The following is an 18,997-nucleotide window of genomic DNA, read 5'->3' on the forward strand; positions in this document are numbered from 1 at the left end:
CCCCTGAACTTTTTGAAGCTGGGATTCTCATGTTGTCATTATTTCACCTTTGCAACTAAGGATGAAACAACTATGTCCTAAATTGTAACTCCATCATCAGAATCTAACAATCTACCCCCCAAGTTGGCTAGCTAAGAAAGCTCTCGGGCTATATCTCGCTTCTCCACTCCTAGATATGATAAGTTGCTTATAGACTTACGACTGAGGGCATCATCTACTGCATCCACCTTTCTTGGATGGTACAAAATGTCCACATCATAATCTTTTAGCCACTCGAGCCATTAGTGTTGTCGTAGATTCAACTTTGTCTTTCTTAAAATATATCATAGATTCTTATGATCTGTGAAGATATCAACATATGCACCATACAAGTAATGCCTCAAAATCTTCAAGGCATGAATAACTGCAGCTAACTCTAAATCATGGTTAGAATAGTCTATTTCACATGTGTAATGAATCGTCTTTCTTTCATAGAAACAACACCGGTGTGTATCCCACGACGACACACTCGGCTTGACGAAGTCCCTATCTAAAAAGTCCTGTAGTTGCTCCTTCAATTTTGTTGGTGCCATTCTATACATGGAAATTTATATTGGTTGGATATCATGTAATGTGTCAATAACATAATTAATCTCCAATTCTAGGGAAATACCATGGAGCTCATCTGGAAAGATAGCTGTAAGTTTATTAACCACTGGAATAGACTGTAAGGTCACTGGTTCTAGGTCAACATCATGAATCCTAACAATGTGATAAGTGTAGCCTTTAGCAATTAGTTTCCTCACCCAAATATATGAAATAAACCTAACCTTTAGTGTCGATGTATTACCCTTCAACTCCTGAACCACCTTTCCTGGAAAGTGGAATTTAATAATCTTTGCTCGATAGTCGACATTGGCGTAGCAGGATGCTACTCAATTCATACCCATAATAATATCAAAAAGCAGCATCTCTAGCTCTATTAGGTCAGCAAAGGTCTGACGACGAACAATCTCTACTATACAACCTTAGTAAACCCTTTTGGCAATAATAGAGTCACCAACTAGGGTAGATACAACAAACGGTCATCGCAATTACTTTTGTACTATAGAAAACGTCACAACAATAAATGGAGTTACATATGATAATGTGGAACCTTGATCCATCAAGACAAATAGAGTGACAACAAATGCTAAGTATTCCTGTCAATGCATATGTACGATTCTGGACAATTCCATAACTAGATGCTCCCTATTTGACTACCTCTATTCGAGGAAGACTATGACCCTCTTTTTGTAGAAGTAGTAAAGCACATGACCATAATGTTGATTCGACCCTTTGTCTTGAACCCTGCTTACCCCTGAATGGACAATATCTCTGTATATGACCCTCTTGGTCATAAGAATAAAATGTTACAAAGTCTTGACAACATCTCTCAATATATAATCTACCACAAATATCACAATTGATCTTGGCTGCTCTAGGCGACGATACTCTTACGAGCACGTCACTCGTGAGATTTTACCCAAATCTGACTGCCCCTAGTGATCTAACTTGGTACTTGGGATTGTTGTGGTCGTTAACTGGGGTGGTCTCTTTGAATACCAATGATGGGACCACCCTAAGTGTGTTTGAAACCATGTGACCTATTCTTATTTTGAGACTCTCTTTTGATCCTCTCAACCGTATATTGCTGATGTCAGAGCCCACCCATGTTTTGTGTAATGGCTTAAATATACGAGATATCTATGTCATTATAAAGTGCAGCTATAGTACAAGCTCAATAATAATCGTAGTCCAAAGAACTCGACCTTTATGACTCAGCTCTATAGCACGCTTTGAGCGAAATAAGGGTAACTTTCTTGTACGATGTTTGTAGCTTCATGCTTATAGAATGTGGTGCACAACACATTTATAAAAAAGACTCTACTGGACATGACGTGCAGACTCCTTAAGATACGACACTGCTTCAATACTAAGTTTTCATGCCTCAAACTCGAGGGGCGCAACTGACACTTAATGCCAAAACTTTGGCTATCAAAATCATGTCAGAAGAGAAAGTACAACCTTAACATATGTTTCAATTGAATCCCCAAAGGTTCCTCTGAGAAGCTTGGCAAACAAAAAATAATGCAGTAGTGCGAGAATCAACTAAGACGTTAAAATGCGCCATAACCAATTGAAAAGGCATTAAAGTTGTCATCACGACCATCCCACTTTTAACTCAATAAACAAAATCACAATCTCAAAATAACCGACAGCTAATAACAACAACACGAGTCTATCAACATCTCACAAGAGTGGCGAGCTCCCAAGGTAATATAACAAGGCATACTTCACACTATTTAATTGATAACCTCCGTGCGCGACACCTAAGAGTGGTGCACCAATCTCCCATCCCTGCATAACTTTAATACCATCAATATACATACATCAAAACAACTCACAACAAGACAACAACTAGGTTGCCCAGAGCCAAGATACTCAAACTCTGCCTCGTGACTCAAAAATCAACAAAACGACAAAAAATGAAAAAACATGAGAGAGGTGATTGGAGAAAACTACTTTAGTAAAAATGATTCTATTTGTCGAGCAAAACAATCTACCTCAAGGGTCCAACACCATCCCAACTCTGCAACTTTATGAAAATGCACCAAAACAAAGCCTAGGTAGTAGGAATCGATTTCCAACTTAAAAAGCCATGAGATTCTAAGCGAAGTAGGTGTAGAACCTTACCTCAAAGTAGCTCAACCATATACTTAACTTAAAAACTAGATTACACACGAAATTCCTTCAACCACAATGAAAAATATAAGAAATAACATAAAACGAAGAATGAGATGAGGAGAACTTTTCTCCGAACACGAGCCAATGAAGAATCAAGCTAGAAAGGGGTGTTTTCTTACCTCAAAGGTCATGTAGCTCTCTTCAATGGTTGTTGAACGTTTTTCCTTTGAGAAAAATGTAAACATTATCTTTTTAAGTTAAAAACACCTTTAAAAGGCAGCCAAACCCAATCCCTATCCATGACACAGTTTGCCCGAACAGTGTGCGCTAAAATGGTCATATCTCTTTACTCCGATGTCGGATTGATGAACGATTTTATGTGTTGGAAACTAGACTCGTAGTCCTTCGATTTTATATGTAATAGGTTCTCTAACTCTATATATATTGGGAGATATACTCCCCCAAATCAGTACATAAATAAGATTATGTCAAAACTTTCTTTTAATAATTATGTCTTTAAGATTTTTGTTTCAAGGCATACCTTGGCCTCTAACTTCTGTTTAAGAATTTCTAGTGACTTTATATAGTTATTACTTGGTATAACCAACTAATTTCCATTATTCTTCCAACATCTCAATGAAGGTTGACGTAAAATACGATAAATCGACTTTTCGAACATAAACTTGTTATTTTAAATGTTACAAACTTATGGAGCGTTATAGAGGGTATGAATAGCCGCATAATTTAATAGAGGATATTAAATCAAAATTGAAGGATATTTTTTACCTTCTTCCCTTGTTTTATGCAAAATTTACCATTGATGCTGCCTAAAAATACTACTATGCCATTAATATGAAGATAATTGGAATATGTTCCTTTTCTTTTGATCACAAAGATTTTTGTATATATATCTTAAAAAGTTGCAATATAGTTGAGCGTATTTAAGCTTAGATTATCTATATATCTACTTTTCTTTTACTTCATCAAGTGTTGAGAGGGACATTTTAAAGTGAAATAATAAATGATGCTATAGAATCCTTTGAATGTTTATCTCCTTCAACAATAGTAGGCATTTTGGAGAAAAAAAAAAAAAACCAAGGACTACTCCTTTTGGTTTATATTAAGTGAATTATTAAGATTTTTTTTATAATTATTTAAAATAAATATTTTTTTCAAAGTCCAAAATAATTATTAAAACTCTTTTCTTCTTATATATACCTTTTTAAAAATGAGATTTTTCAAAAAAAGTATTTTATATAAATTAGGAGAAAAGTTTAAAAATAATAGTGAAAACTAACCTTTACTTTATATTCTTAAAATAGCAATAATTCACATGGACTAGGTGTATATATAAAAAAATGTAGAGTTAATTTTCTAATATTTTTATGGTCCACAATATGGTGATACGTGCTCCTACCCTCAAAAATAATTGTGGTTTCCATCAATTTGGGTATTGCTAGATCTATATTAAATTTAAATATTAATACTCTTTTATGTCAATAATAAACAAAAAAAAAATTAAAAAAACTCAGAAAAAAATACACAACTTCATCATCATTATTTTTTTTAGGGAAAAGGGTCAAAAATACCCCTCAACTTTGTTTTATTAGTTGACTATGCCCTTACCGTTAAAGTGAAGTTAGTTTTACCCCTACCGTTACTAATTTCACCATATATACCCCTCATTTGACGGAAAGCCCCAAATCAACTTAAATTAACCCGAATCTTAAAAAATGATCCGTTACCCATTTTTAAACCCATGCCCGACCCGTCTGACACTTAACCCAAGAGGTAACGTCTGAAGAGAAAGCAATCTAAAAAATCAACAAGAAGCAAATACTCATTTGCAATTCCTCATTTGCTTGTAATTATTGAAAATGATGAACAAAGGGAAAATAGCGGAGATAAATAATTTCTCATTTGCCTGTAATTATTGAAAAGGATGAACAAAGGGAAAATGGGGGGGTGGGGAAGAAGCAACAACTTCAGCCTTTGTTTTTCCATTTTTCCGACCAACCTCTCATCTCCACGCTGCTGTCCAGCCACCAAACAACCACCCCTAAACAACCCCATTTTTTTCCGTTTCCACAGACCACAGCCACCATCACCCACTTTCCGGCCAGCGACCAAACCCATCTGAAACCAGCCCACTCCGACGGAAAAAAATTCGTAAACCACCTCACAACCAGACGCCAACTCCGGCGAACCAGACCACCCTTTACTGCCTCTTTTCTCCAGCCAAAATGTGACCAAAAAACACCCAAATCGACCCCACTGGTCAACTTCCCTCAAACCATCTTCCTTCTCCAACCAGAAACTCATTCAGCTCCAAACACACACAAAAAAAAACCGAGATCTGTCCATAATATTTTTCTAGGAGCAATTGTTTTGATTTCATCCAAAAGTTGTAATCTTTTTCATACATAAGCATTATTAGATTGAAGAGAAAATTGAAAGGAGGAAAAATGGGTGGATCTTTGATAAGTTCGGACATTTTAGTAATGGTGGGTTCTTTTTACATTGCTACACTTTTTGGTGAAAACCCATCTCTCTATATTCATCAAGAACAGCAACAAAGTGAAAATCTCACCGTTGATTCCAACCCCATTTCTTCAGATGTATGCACAAGTTGTTGAGAGAGAATGAGAAGTTAGGGGTTTGTTGTTATTTGCCATTTAGTATTGTGGGTCGGATTTGGATAAGGGTTTATTTTTTTTAGGGAAAAGGGTCAAAAATACCCCTCAACTTTGTTTTATTAGTTGACTATGCCCTTACCGTTAAAGTGAAGTTAATTTTGCCCCTACCGTTACTAATTTCACCATATATACCCCTCATTTGACGGAAAGCCCCAAATCAACTTAAATTAACCCGAATCTTAAAAAATGATCCGTTACCCATTTTTAAACCCATGCCCGACCCGTCTGACACTTAACCCAAGAGGTAACGTCTGAAGAGAAAGCAATCTAAAAAATCAACAAGAAGCAAATACTCATTTGCAATTCCTCATTTGCTTGTAATTATTGAAAATGATGAACAAAGGGAAAATAGCGGAGATAAATAATTTCTCATTTGCCTGTAATTATTGAAAAGGATGAACAAAGGGAAAATGGGGGGGTGGGGAAGAAGCAACAACTTCAGCCTTTGTTTTTCCATTTTTCCGACCAACCTCTCATCTCCACGCTGCTGTCCAGCCACCAAACAACCACCCCTAAACAACCCCATTTTTTTCCGTTTCCACAGACCACAGCCACCATCACCCACTTTCCGGCCAGCGACCAAACCCATCTGAAACCAGCCCACTCCGACGGAAAAAAATTCGTAAACCACCTCACAACCAGACGCCAACTCCGGCGAACCAGACCACCCTTTACTGCCTCTTTTCTCCAGCCAAAATGTGACCAAAAAACACCCAAATCGACCCCACTGGTTGACTTCCCTCAAACCATCTTCCTTCTCCAACCAGAAACTCATTCAGCTCCAAACACACACAAAAAAAAACCGAGATCTGTCCATAATATTTTTCTAGGAGCAATTGTTTTGATTTCATCCAAAAGTTGTAATCTTTTTCATACATAAGCATTATTAGATTGAAGAGAAAATTGAAAGGAGGAAAAATGGGTGGATCTTTGATAAGTTCGGACATTTTAGTAATGGTGGGTTCTTTTTACATTGCTACACTTTTTGGTGAAAACCCATCTCTCTATATTCATCAAGAACAGCAACAAAGTGAAAATCTCACCGTTGATTCCAACCCCATTTCTTCAGATGTATGCACAAGTTGTTGAGAGAGAATGAGAAGTTAGGGGTTTGTTGTTATTTGCCATTTAGTATTGTGGGTCGGATTTGGATAAGGGTTAAAATAGATAATTGGGTAATTTCAGTTGAAATTGGGTTAATTTAGGTTGATTTGGGGCTTTCCGTCAAATGAGGGGTATATATGGTGAAATTAGTAACGGTAGGGGCAAAATTAACTTCACTTTAACGGTAAGGGCATAGTCAACTAATAAAACAAAGTTGAGGGGTATTTTTGACCCTTTGCCCTTTTTTTTATCATATAATCGCCATCAGAGACAGATATAGGTCTCAAGCTCTCCAATTTTCTCTCTCTGTTGATTTTCAGCTTTTCTAGAACACCCCACATTTCCCCTTTTTGCCTTCTTCTTCTCCTCTCCTTTCCTTGTTGTTGCATTTAACTTACTCTACAACCCCTTTTTTTTCTTTCTTTGTTTCATCAAGATTTGACCCTTTTCGTTTTTGATCCATGATCATACCTTAATTTGAGATTTAAACGCAATTTAGGGTTCCAAGATTGAGTTTTTTTGGTTGCTAAAGCTGAAAGAAGAATTGGGTATTTTGTTTGTTGGTTAATTATTGTGAGAAGACAAAAAAGAAATGCTATATTTGGAGCAACTCAAGTGTGTGGTGAAGTTTGTTGGTATGAGTGTATGTATTGTTCGATAATTGGATTTGGGTTTTCCTTCTTTTTGGGATTTGAATGCTGGAATAGTTGGTTCCCGAGCCAGGGGCTCGGGTGTTGATTGTATCATATTGGGGGTTATCAGTTTAGTTATCAATGGCAGCGTGTGATATGGAGAAACAGCAACATCAACAGGAACAAGACCTCTTTTCATCTCCTGCTCAGCCTTCACCAATTCAAGAAGGGTTTATGCAGAAATTCAGGCTCTATCAAACTCTGTCGGTAATAATGCATCCCTTTTATTTTAGGCATAATTAAGAAAGTGAACTATGTAGATGAGGATCAGAGGGATTTTGGGGTAGTTAAAACTGTGTTGCTAGTAGTGAAAAATGGTTCAAAAGTTGACAGCTCTCAGTGGTGAAGAGATTGCATTTTCTTCTTCATTTCATTAGTTCGAATCTCAGTGGCCTTATGATCAAGCTAAAAGAAGGTTGATTGATCACTTGATTTGGCGAATTGGATCAAGATCTTATGATATTTTTAACCTGCCTCTGGGATAATAATATTCAGTTTATGGAGTGCAAAATTTCTTTATATTTGATGATGATGATTAGTATTGATTCATAGGATATGTTATTAAGCTGGAAATTATGTGGAGTTCATTTGCTAATTTGAAATGCTAGATTTAATAATCATGTTAAATCTCCAATATTTATTTGACAAGATAAATCACGTTGTACTGGTGCACAGTTCGATAAAGATGTATTCGGGTGTATCTGGCAGAAAGTAGTTGCCATTGCTTTCTATGATCAAAAGCATTGAGTATTATCGAACAATGGCACCTTGTGTGTGTATAGTATGGTTGGGGTCCATTGCTGCAGTGTCCTCTAGTTCTCTTGTTTCATTTCAACTTTGCTTTTGGAGGAGTACTGGCCTCTATGTTTTGTATTATTTCCCTTTTCTCTCATTAAGTTTTCTCAATTGACATACTTTTCTTTGTTGGTAAAAAACTATCACAGAAGTTTTACATGATAGGAAGGGACAAGAGTAGAACATACTGGAGAGTGTTGAAAATTGACAGGACGGAGCCTTCTGAGCTTCACATGCGTGAAGATTCAACTACCTATACTGAGCGTGAGTGCTCTGATTTGTTGAGAAGGATACATGAGGGGAACAGGTCTACAGGAGGTCTGAAATTTGTAACTACCTGTTACGGCATTGTCGGTATGTGGATTCTCGAGTGTAACTTTTCTGATGCAAGAGGCTCATTTTTCTGATTTCAGTTTTCCCTATGCTATATGTTAGGGTTCATCAAATTTCTGGGGCCTTATTATATGCTGCTTATCACTAAAAGGAGGCAGATTGGTGCTATTTGTGGTCATACTGTGTATGCTATCACTAAGAGTGAAATGATCCCACTTCCAAATGCTGCAACAAGGTCAAAGATAGTTAATTTCAGGAGTGAAAACAGGTTTGGCTTTTTTATGTTTGGTGTCTCTTTCTCTGATATGAATGTTGTGTATGGTCCATCACTTTAAATTGTGTTAAGTCATCTATATGTTCTGGTTGTTTTTGGCACCCAAGGATGTGGTCTAGTGGTCAATGAAATGAGTTGAGAACCTCGACGGCTCAGGTTCAAATCCCAACTAAGAAAACTCATTGGCTGATTTCTTCCTGTCTGTCCTAGCCTTGGTTGACAAAGTTTTCCAATAATTATGAATATATAGTGAATTTTTTGCGCAAGCTGTACATATTGCGTTAACAATAATGGGGGGAGGTGGTTTTGGTGACTCTAATAAATATACTATTCAAACATCTTCAGATCCTATGAGATCTTTCGATCGCACAAAATAATTTTCATAAAGTCATAATAATATGGGTACCTGTTGTTGGTGGGAGGTGACAGGTTTCCGTGGAATTAGTTGAAGTGCGTGTAGTTGGCCCGGACACAATGGCTATAAATTTTTTTATTTTAGTTGTTTTTGTTTGATTTGTAACTAGTGGAAATTGGCTTTTTTACTCCAATGATAGAAGATTGGGCTGCAAAATAATGTTGAAATGAGTTTGAAAGTTCTCACTTCATGCAAGTGAAGCTGGAGGTTAGGCATCATCTACCTTCTCAGTTCCCCTGCATTGGTGGTAATGAGTTTGAAAGTTCTCACTTCTTGTAAGTGAAGCTGTAGGTTAGGCACCATCTACCTCTCTCAGTTTCCCTGCATTGGTGGTATACCTAGGTTAATTGTATTCTTTTTTTTTGAGAAGATAACAATTTGTATATATTTATCAATATAGCACCTAGGTTGTGCTGAAACCATATTTACAAGTGAAAAAGAAGATCAAACTACTTCATCAGCCTAACAAAAAAACAAGGGTGCCTATCATTGAAGCAGTATCTTCTATGTATCTCTGATTAACCCAAAAACAGAATAGTCTAAAGCAGTTCAACTTAGTCCTCTGAACTGAACTGCTAACGTCTTCAAAAACATTTGGAATTTCTCTCTTTCCAGATTGTCAACCAAATGCAAGCTGGGACAATCCTCCATCTATCTCTGTATGTCAATCCTCTACCTGATTCTTCCCAGCTTAGCAAGACCCCAAGACCCCAGTAATCTTTCTTGGCATTTCCCAAACAATACCTCTGAGCCTAATGAAGATCTTCCATAGCATGTCTGTGATCCTATAATTTAGGAACAGATGGCTGACTGTCTCAGTTTCTTCACCACACATGTAGCACTTTGAGCCAAGGTTGCAACTTCTCTTGCTAAAGTTGTCGTGTGTCAACACCTCTTCCCAGCCTAACAACCAGCTGCTATATAGGATATTTTAACTTTCCATATGTTCTTCCAAGGCCAGTTGTCTATCTGTTGAAGGTCTCTATTGAGAAGCTTATAAGCTGAACTAACTCTGAAGCATCCTCTACTGTCCATTTCCACCAAAGTCTATCAGGACCTTCCTTTGTGCCGTTGAATTCTTCTAGGGTTCTGAACAATTCAACTACTGTATCCACTTCCCAATCATTCAGCTTTCCTCTGAATCGGAAGTTCCATCCCTGTGTTGACCATGCTCCTTCTACTGTTTTCTCTTGCTGTAGATCCAGGCCGTAGATGTTTGGAAAGAGATCTTTCAAACAAGAATTAGCAAGAATCAGGTCAATTGCATACAACCCAGTGCACATTACACATTCTCTCGATATTTCTTGCCTACCGCACAATTATGAGATTCAGGTCGATATGAACCAAAAATAAATGTCATTGGTTCAGCTGTTAATGCAAGATCATGTTTATTATCTTGACAATGAGCTTGGCGTTGTTTGAATTCGAAGGCATAAATTTATCTTAGCTTAGGTGTTAACATCTCCAGCTATTCTTGCTTATTTGACAGCTGGAATATGGAGTTTCTGTTGTGTGCCTCTTGAGTAATTATGCCATTTTCAGTGTTGAAAGAGTTCATGCATTAAGGGATTATTTGGTTATTGGGATCAGAAAAATAATGTCACATACAATTTGGCAGTTTGTATTGTGTTTGGTTGGTGCTTTGTTTCTGTTATAATTCTACTGCAATTCTGACATTTTTTTGATTGAGAAACTCGTTTTTGGAGCCAACTCTTTGGGCCAACCGCACCTTTTGAAACTCGGGTCCTTCCTCTACCCTCCTTTTTTCATGACCGCGGTGTCTGAGCCAACTTGCGCGTGCCACAACTAGTTCTTTACCTGCACATGTATCGGTTAACGGGTAACTCTTCCACCAAGGCTTGGACAAAGAAGAAATCACCTAATATTTTTGTCTCCGCTTGGATTTGAACATGAGACCTTATGGCTCTCAATCTACTTTGTGACCACAAGATCACACTCTCCCCTCTGCTTTTCTCTTCTTATATATTGGAATTAGTTCGCTTAGCACAAAGCCCAAACTTGTGATTTAAGACACAAGTTCCTTAATAATTGAGCCAACCCATTTTAATTTTATTTTATATATACCGAATTCAATACGAGATGACTTATATGAGGATTAGCTTTATGAGGATATAGAACTTAAAAGACCAATTAAATTTGTTTTGTCCTTTTACTTTTTATTTACTTTAAAAGGATAGCATTTTAAACTTCTGCGTTATGCACTGGACATCCTTTTTAACTCAATGAATCAAGTGTCTACCAAAAATCATATGCACTAAGGGGCGTTTGGTTTGAAGAGAAGTTATACATGGATTAGTTGTACAAGGATTAGCAATACAAAGATTGTTTGTTGTTGGGTGTTTGGTTCATTGCACTAAATTATGATATGAGATATCATTTAAAATATTTATGTAATTTTTAAACTAAAAGGTAATGAGTTTACAATTTTTTTTTTTGAGAATGGTAAATTTTAATGAGTTTACAATTATACCCTTGAATGTTTGACCTTCACTGGTTTCTAGGAAAAAGATAAAGGTAGTTTTGTCCTTTTGCTATATTATTCATCTATAAGTTATACATGGATTAGTTATTCCATGTTGTTGGTGGTATAAAGTACCAATTGATGTATTAAATTATACATGATTCAAATGACGATCAAACATTGGATAAAGTTATACCAATTTTTTTTTTTTTGAAACGGGTAACTTGTATTCCTCAGCATTAAGGGCTATGCTGGCCAACTCCAAAAAGTATTAACAGAGAAGAGAGAAAGTTATACCAAATTATATACCATGATTATTTTCCTTATACATCATATCGAATGACCCCTAAGTGGTTATTAATCTTTGTACTACAATCCCTACATTATAAACACCGTATAACTTTGTCCGTGAACCAAAGAGACTTTAAAGGTTTGTTTGGGAACTTAGAGCCTATTCTAATTTCACTATTCTATTAGTGAAAGTTAAGGTTTAGAAAGAAAGTTAATTGCGCTGCTGCTGCACCCTTGCTTCTTGCTTTCGAGCTGGAGCTTGTTGGGTAGTGAACTTCGATGAAGGTTAAATTGACTTGTGTTAAACAAGCAGAGTAGTCAAGCCAAATTTTGGATTGGATCTAATTATATATTTTAGTCTAATCTATTCAGTTTGAAGTAGATATTGATTTGGATTTACTCCAATTATCTTTAATCTTTGATAAAAGTTGAATTTTAATAGTTATGTGGGGAGGTCAGAGTTAACAACCTACGTATACCTAACAAAATAATTGAAGTGTGTGCAATATCCCGCACACCATCGGCATATAAAGAAGTTGTGATGTTCCACAAGCATGTGGGCAATAAAGGAAGAGAAAAAGAGAGCGCTTTTGAAGGGACGCAAAATGATTTTGTATATTTTTGAGGAATTCCCTTTTTTTCTTTGAGTGTACTAATGAGGTTCAACTTTGTGTAAATGACAAGGTGTCTTTCCTAGAGAATCATATTTCTTTGTAGTTCTTTCTTTTTGGTATACCACTTATATACAAGAGATTTTCTTTCTGTTGTCAGTAAAAGTTATTTTTCTATATAAAAAAAAAAGTTAATTAGGACTTTTCTCAGTAACAACAACATACCTAGTACACAAGTTGGGTATGGGAGGATAGAGTGTATGTGGACCTTACCTCTACCTCGTATAGACAGAGATATTGTTTTGAATAGACCCTTAACTTAAAATAAAGCATTTCCAAGCAGGATGAAAAGAGAATATAGAAAAATGAGCCGTAACAACAACGAAATAATGTGAAATAGGAGCAATACACAACATACAATAGAAAGAATAGTAAAGCCAACAAAATAATGTGATGACGGAAGCACAAAAAAACAGGTGATAATCCAGACCAAAGATCAAGATATTATGAGAATAGTGCTAATACCACTGTCAAGAAAGAAGCTCCATCCCGCAGAAAAGCGAGAGAACACTCAACTGCCAACTACTAACCTTCTACCTTAATCCGCAACTCCAAACCCTCCTATTTAAGGTCATGTCCTTGGTACGCTCAAGATGCACCATGTCTTGTCTAAGCACCTCCTCCAATACTTCTTTGATTTGTCTCTACCTCTCTTGATGCCCGCCATTGCCAACTTTCCACCTCCTTACTGAGGCATCTACACTCTTCCTCTTCACATGCCCAAACTATCTCAGTATCGGGTTTCTCATCTTATATCGTGGAGGCCACTACTGCTTTGTTCCGGATATCTTTATTTCTTATCCTTTTATCTACCTCAACATTCTCATCTCCACAACTTCCATTTTCTAAACATATGATTTCTTGATCGGCCAACACTCTGTCCAAACAACATAGTCAATCTAACCGCCACTCTATATAATATATAACTTACCCTTTGAGTTTTGGCGGTACCTTATTACACAAGACTCTGGAGATGAGCCTCATTTCACCCATTTCACCCCTCCCACACCAATATGATGTGTGACATAGTTGTCGATCTCCCTATTACTTAGAATTGAAGACCCTAGATACTTGAAACATCCTCCCTTGGGATGACCTACGCATCAAGCTTCACTTCCACACCTTTATGCGTAGCATCACTGAACTTAAACTCTTAAGTATCTAGTCTTGGTCTTGCTCTACCTAAACCCTTTAGACTTAAGAGATTGCCTCCAATCTCCAGCCTATCGTTATCTTTGCGGTAAGTCTCATCAATTAGTACTATATCATTTGCAAATAACATACACCATGAAACCTCACCTTGGATATGTCGCGTCAGTTCATCCACAACCAATGCAAAAAGAAATGTGCTAAGAGATGATCCCTGGTGGAATCCCATCATGATCGGAAGTGCTTTGAGTCTCCTCTCACTGTCCTCGCCTTGATCTTGGCTCTTGTGAGAAATATAGGAAAAGAATATTTTTGAATTGTTGTCTCTACATTATTACAACAGAGAGACCTTATTTATAGACACTACAATAGACACTTTTCCAGCTAGGACACTACAATACAATCCTTTTCTAAGTAGGATACTATGTACTATTCCTATTCCTAGTATAAGTAGGATTGTATATACCTATTGCTATTCTAACACTACCCCTCAAGCTAGTGCATATAAATCATATGTATCTAGCTTGTTACAAATATAATTAATACGAGGACATGAGGAGCTTGGTGAGATATTTGCAAGTTGATCACTCGACTTCACAAAATTGACAGTCAATCTCAATGTGCTTAGTCTTCTCATGAAATACTGGATTTGATGCATAATGAAATACTGAATTTGATGTATAATGCCCGATAAAACACAGAGTGATAAAATTACAGTGTTGAACTTCCCTAACCAAGCTTGCACAGACTGTTTTCGACCATAGAGTGACTTACACAATCGACATACAAGGCTACTGAACTCCCTTTGAGCAACAAAATTAGGTGGTTGCTCCATATAGACTTCTTCACAATGCAACGGCCGCCGGAAAGTGCTTAAAATCTAGTATAAAGTATATGGATCATGTTGGAACCAATAGACGAGTCGATATTAAACAAGAAAGTCACCGAAAAACTGGCCGGAACATGCTCATATGCCAGAGTATTGGATTTGATGGCTAAAAGTGGTCACAGTCTAACAAATAATATTATATGGGTAGGGTCAAAATGGTGGCACGACCCAACTAGAAAATAGAAATTATATAGGAAAGGTCGAATTGACTGCACGATCCTATTGAAAAAGAGAATAATATGGGTAGGGTAGGAATGATGGCACAACCCTACTGAAAAAGAGAAACTATATGGGTAGATCAGAATGATGGTACAACCCTACGCAAATCAGTTTTGAGGAGTCACCGGAAAGATGAATGAAACTATGCAAATCAAATCTGAGGAGTCACCAAAAAGACATATGGTGCTATGCATCTCAGATATGAGAAAGTAGTTCGAAAAATTTCACTATACTTTAAATATGAAAAGTAGTTCGGAGAGATGCACGGTGCTACACAAATAAGATATGCAAAAAAAAAAGTAGTCACCGGAAGGATGGCACAGTGCTACACAAATTAAATATGAAAAAGTAGTCATCGGAAAGATGGCAAGGTGCGAAGCAAATTAGATATGAGAAAGTAGTCACCCGAATGATGGCACGGTACTACAAAAATTAGATATGAGAAAATAGCCACATGAAAGATGAACTGTGACCCAACTTTTGCTAACATAATCATTCGCCAGATGGGCAACATATATGGGTAATAGCCACCCGCCGGTAGCGGAAGCTCTTTGATTTTCTACCAAGATCATAGAGGCGCTGATACCATATGAGAAATATAGGAAAAAAATATTATTAAATTGTTGTCTCTACATTATTACAGAGAGACCCTATTTATAGACACTACAATAGACACCTAGGACACTATAATACAATCATTTTCTAAGTAGGACACTATTTACTATTCCTATTCTTATTCTAAGTAGGATTGTATATACCTATTACTATTCTAACAGCTCTATTGTACATGTCCTCAATCACCAGAGTATAGGCCACAAGTACACCTTTAGCCTCCAAGTAGTTCGAAGAGCCTCCTTGGGACTTTATCATAAGCCTTCTCTAGGTTGATGGACACCATATGTAACTCCCTATTCCTCTCCCTATGCTGCCTCACCAATTTTCTCACAAGGTGGATGACTTGTGTTGTAGCTCACCCCGACATGAATCTTAATTGGTTCTTGGAAATAGACCCCCTCCTTACCCTCAGCTCCACTACCATCTCCCATACTATCATAATATGGCTCAGTAGCTTGATACCCTTAGTTGTTGCAATTTTTGATTTTGCCCTTGTTCTTGAACAACGTAATCATCATACTCCTCCATTCTTTAGGAATTAGGCATCTTTGTTTTGTCTTAAAAATGACAATGAACAAACCAATTAGCCAGTCCAAGCCTGCCTTGTGTATGTCAGAACTCCACTAGAATCTCGTTGGACCTAGTTGCTCTTCCCTTGCTCATCCTACGTAAAACCCTTAAGCTCGTTAACCTTTATAGACTTGCAATACCCAAAATCTCGCCATCTCTCGAAGTGCTCCATCTCTCCCAACATAATGTCCTTGTCCCTCTCTTATTTAAGAGTTTATGGATTTTCCTCAATACTGTATGCAAATTATTGTTTTTGATAGGTTTGCAATTTGTTAATATGGTACATCGTGCTATATTATTTTAGCATATGATGGAGATGATATATGCATGCACATCCACTGCCTTTCAATTATATAGGCATGTGATGTAACAAAACTGTAAATAAATAGATCGTTTGTCTAACTCAACTCCAAAAGCTAGCTTAATACATGAGGATCGCCCAAGCCATAAAAAGAGGCACCCATCCCTTTGACCCTTGATTGGGACTCTTCACATCTCTCCATACGTCCAAAACTAGACATATGAAGCGTGGCTAAATTAACATGGTGCCCAACGTTAGAAAATTTTAATTGAGATGAGTTTGGCTCTGAAACCATGTAAAAGAGATGGATCTTATGTCTAACTCAATCTAAAGAGCTAGCTCAACATCAAGAAACAAGAATTGGGATGAGTCCTACTCGATACCATGCTATGTAAAGAAATGAATCTTGGGCTTAACTCAATTCCAAAAGCTAGCTCCAGAGGTGAGGATTGCCCAAGACCATATAAAGAGATTGAATTATCTTCATCCCACCGATGTGGGACTCAACAGCCCCCTTATGCGGCTAGGCCCCCAACATCGGTAAACCATGAATTGGGATGAGCTTGGCTATGATTATCATATGAAAAAGGGACTTTGGGCCTTACTCTATCCCAAAAACTAGTTCAAGAGGGGAGGATTGCCCAAGATCATATAAGGAAACCATCTCTCTTTTTTATCTGATGTGGAACTCTTCAACACCTCACCTCACACCAAGAGTAGGAGAGTTGGACATCTGTAGCATGTAGCATGAACAATTTACTATAGGGACCCAACATCAGGAAACCATGAATTGGGATGAGCCCGACTCTGATACCATGTTTTGGACCTTGGGCCTAACTAACCCCCAAAATTAGGTCAAACTTTGAGGATTGCCCAAGCCATACAAAGAGACCGCCTATCCCTTTGACCCACGATGTTGGACTCTTCACAGGAACATCAAAACTGAGTAAAATAAGACTCATTTTTGGGAAGACTCAATCTGGATTTAAGCTCCTTTTGGATTGAGATTCCCGCTTGCGCACGCACACACACACACCCAGAAAAAGGAAAAATAAAACAGACTTAAAAGTGTTCACTGATGTTTACTTTCACTTAATTTAATTTGGGAGGTTCCTAGTCATCTTGTTTTCTTTATGCCTTCCTTTTGTTTACTATATGCGTTTGACTGCTAAATTTTGGCTCTATGGAGGAAAAACATTGATGATGATGGTTTGAACAATAAAAACAAAAAGAGTACCATGTTGGTTCTGCTCTTTCTCTCTTTATGATGAGGGCAGGGTTGACGGGTTTCCACAAGACTATAGACCTTTGTACATTTCTGTTCATTTCAACTTATATTAGTTTTATGATTGTTTAGTCTTGATGTGCTCATGGTATAGGTACAGGAAACTCCTTTGCATGGTGGACCTTACGAAGGACTTCTTCTTCAGTTACTCATACCATGTTATGAGGAGTCTACAGAAGAATATGTGCGATAATGATACTGGACCAGACCTGTATGACTCCATGTTTGTCTGGAATGAATATATGACACGGGGAACAAGAAATCTCCTTCACAACACTATTTGGACAGTGGCATTGGTTTATGGATTCTTCAAGCAGGTGATTTATCTGGTATTTAAAATTAATTTACATTGATTCTTACTCTTGTGGAGTGTATAACAGGGAATCAAAAAATGGCCTACTGATCTAGCCTGTGGAGTGCAAGGAGAACCATATGATTCAACAAGCGTTCTTTTTCTCTTTTCTGTTGGCTTGGGGTTGATATTAAGGATGCGATCAAACTTGTTTGGCCACTGTTTTCTCTTCCAGCTGTTGAATTATCATGTTGATAGTGCTCCTGTTATTTAGACAAGCTGGGGCGTCTTTTTCGTGCTAACATATCTGAAAATGCTATTTCTCGATTTTGGTTTATGGGGCTTAATATTGCAACAAAAATAGAAGGGAAATTTAGGGTTCACTGTGGTGGTTTTGGAATTGGAATGGCGTTGAGTAGTAGCATAAAATAATAACAGGCAGCCATAAACAGAAGGCTGTTCTCTCCTGGTGAATAGTGAGGGAAATGGTGCATGGATATGAGAAACAATTTTCTTTTAAAAACAAGTCCAAGAATTTCATCCCGAACTCCATAGGGCTGATATTCAAAGAATTTAAGTACCTGACCTCAAGACCCGTTGTATGAACCTGCCTACCTGCCACACAATTTGCTATTTAAGAATGTTTATGGGTAAAATGTGAGGCTGTTTTGTTTAAAGCATAATACATTATTTTGTTTTTTCTTTTTTTGTTAAGTTATTCTTACTATTACTTTGATACCTGATACATTGTTTTTTTGTTTGTTTCCAAAGAGAAGCCCTGCCAAACTACATTGTCTGACTTACTTTATTTGCAAACTTGAGATGTCCCATTAATGTAGTTATTCTGATGAATCCAGGAAACCCTGTCACTCTCTGGGCGGGACTTCAAGTTGACTTTGATAGCAAGACGTTCACGTCATTATGCTGGTACCAGGTAAACAGTTGAATATATTAAAGATGGGTGTAACTTGTTATTTTTGTTGTTATTATTATTATTTTCTTTAAAAAAGTCAAAATTCATTTCATTGATTTACCAAGGCAATGCCAAAAGTACATATTGGTGGGCAGTATTTTTTTTTAATTTTCAACTTTGATCATTGATATGGGCAAATGTACAACTTTGAGTTTGGCATCCCAAACTTTGACATGATTAAGGGATAGCAACAGTGTAGGACTGTTCTACTAAGTATCACCAAAAAAGGGGGGGGGGGGGTCCAT

The 18,997-nt window shown here is 37.1% G+C and overlaps 1 protein-coding gene across 2 annotated transcripts in view; it reads left to right on the forward strand.

The window, feature by feature from the left end:
- The first annotated feature begins 6,753 nt into the window (after positions 1 to 6,753).
- The window catches only part of LOC102590842 (phosphoinositide phosphatase SAC3-like), a 49,923-nt gene continuing 37,679 nt past the window's right edge, over positions 6,754 to 18,997 (forward strand). Inside the window, exons 1-5 of one of the 2 annotated variants that reach the window (XM_015307438.1) lie at positions 6,754 to 7,405; positions 8,143 to 8,347; positions 8,429 to 8,594; positions 17,582 to 17,816; positions 18,637 to 18,713. In XM_015307438.1, coding sequence (XP_015162924.1) covers positions 7,280 to 7,405; positions 8,143 to 8,347; positions 8,429 to 8,594; positions 17,582 to 17,816; positions 18,637 to 18,713 — 809 coding nt within the window. In that variant the 5' untranslated portion in view covers positions 6,754 to 7,279. The remainder of the gene's footprint in view (positions 7,406 to 8,142; positions 8,348 to 8,428; positions 8,595 to 17,581; positions 17,817 to 18,636; positions 18,714 to 18,997) is intronic. The other variant, XM_006344505.2, reaches the window with a different exon arrangement.

The sequence above is a fragment of the Solanum tuberosum genome, unplaced genomic scaffold, assembly GCF_000226075.1.
Source record: "Solanum tuberosum cultivar DM 1-3 516 R44 unplaced genomic scaffold, SolTub_3.0 scf00058, whole genome shotgun sequence".
Classification (NCBI taxonomy): domain Eukaryota; kingdom Viridiplantae; phylum Streptophyta; class Magnoliopsida; order Solanales; family Solanaceae; genus Solanum; species Solanum tuberosum.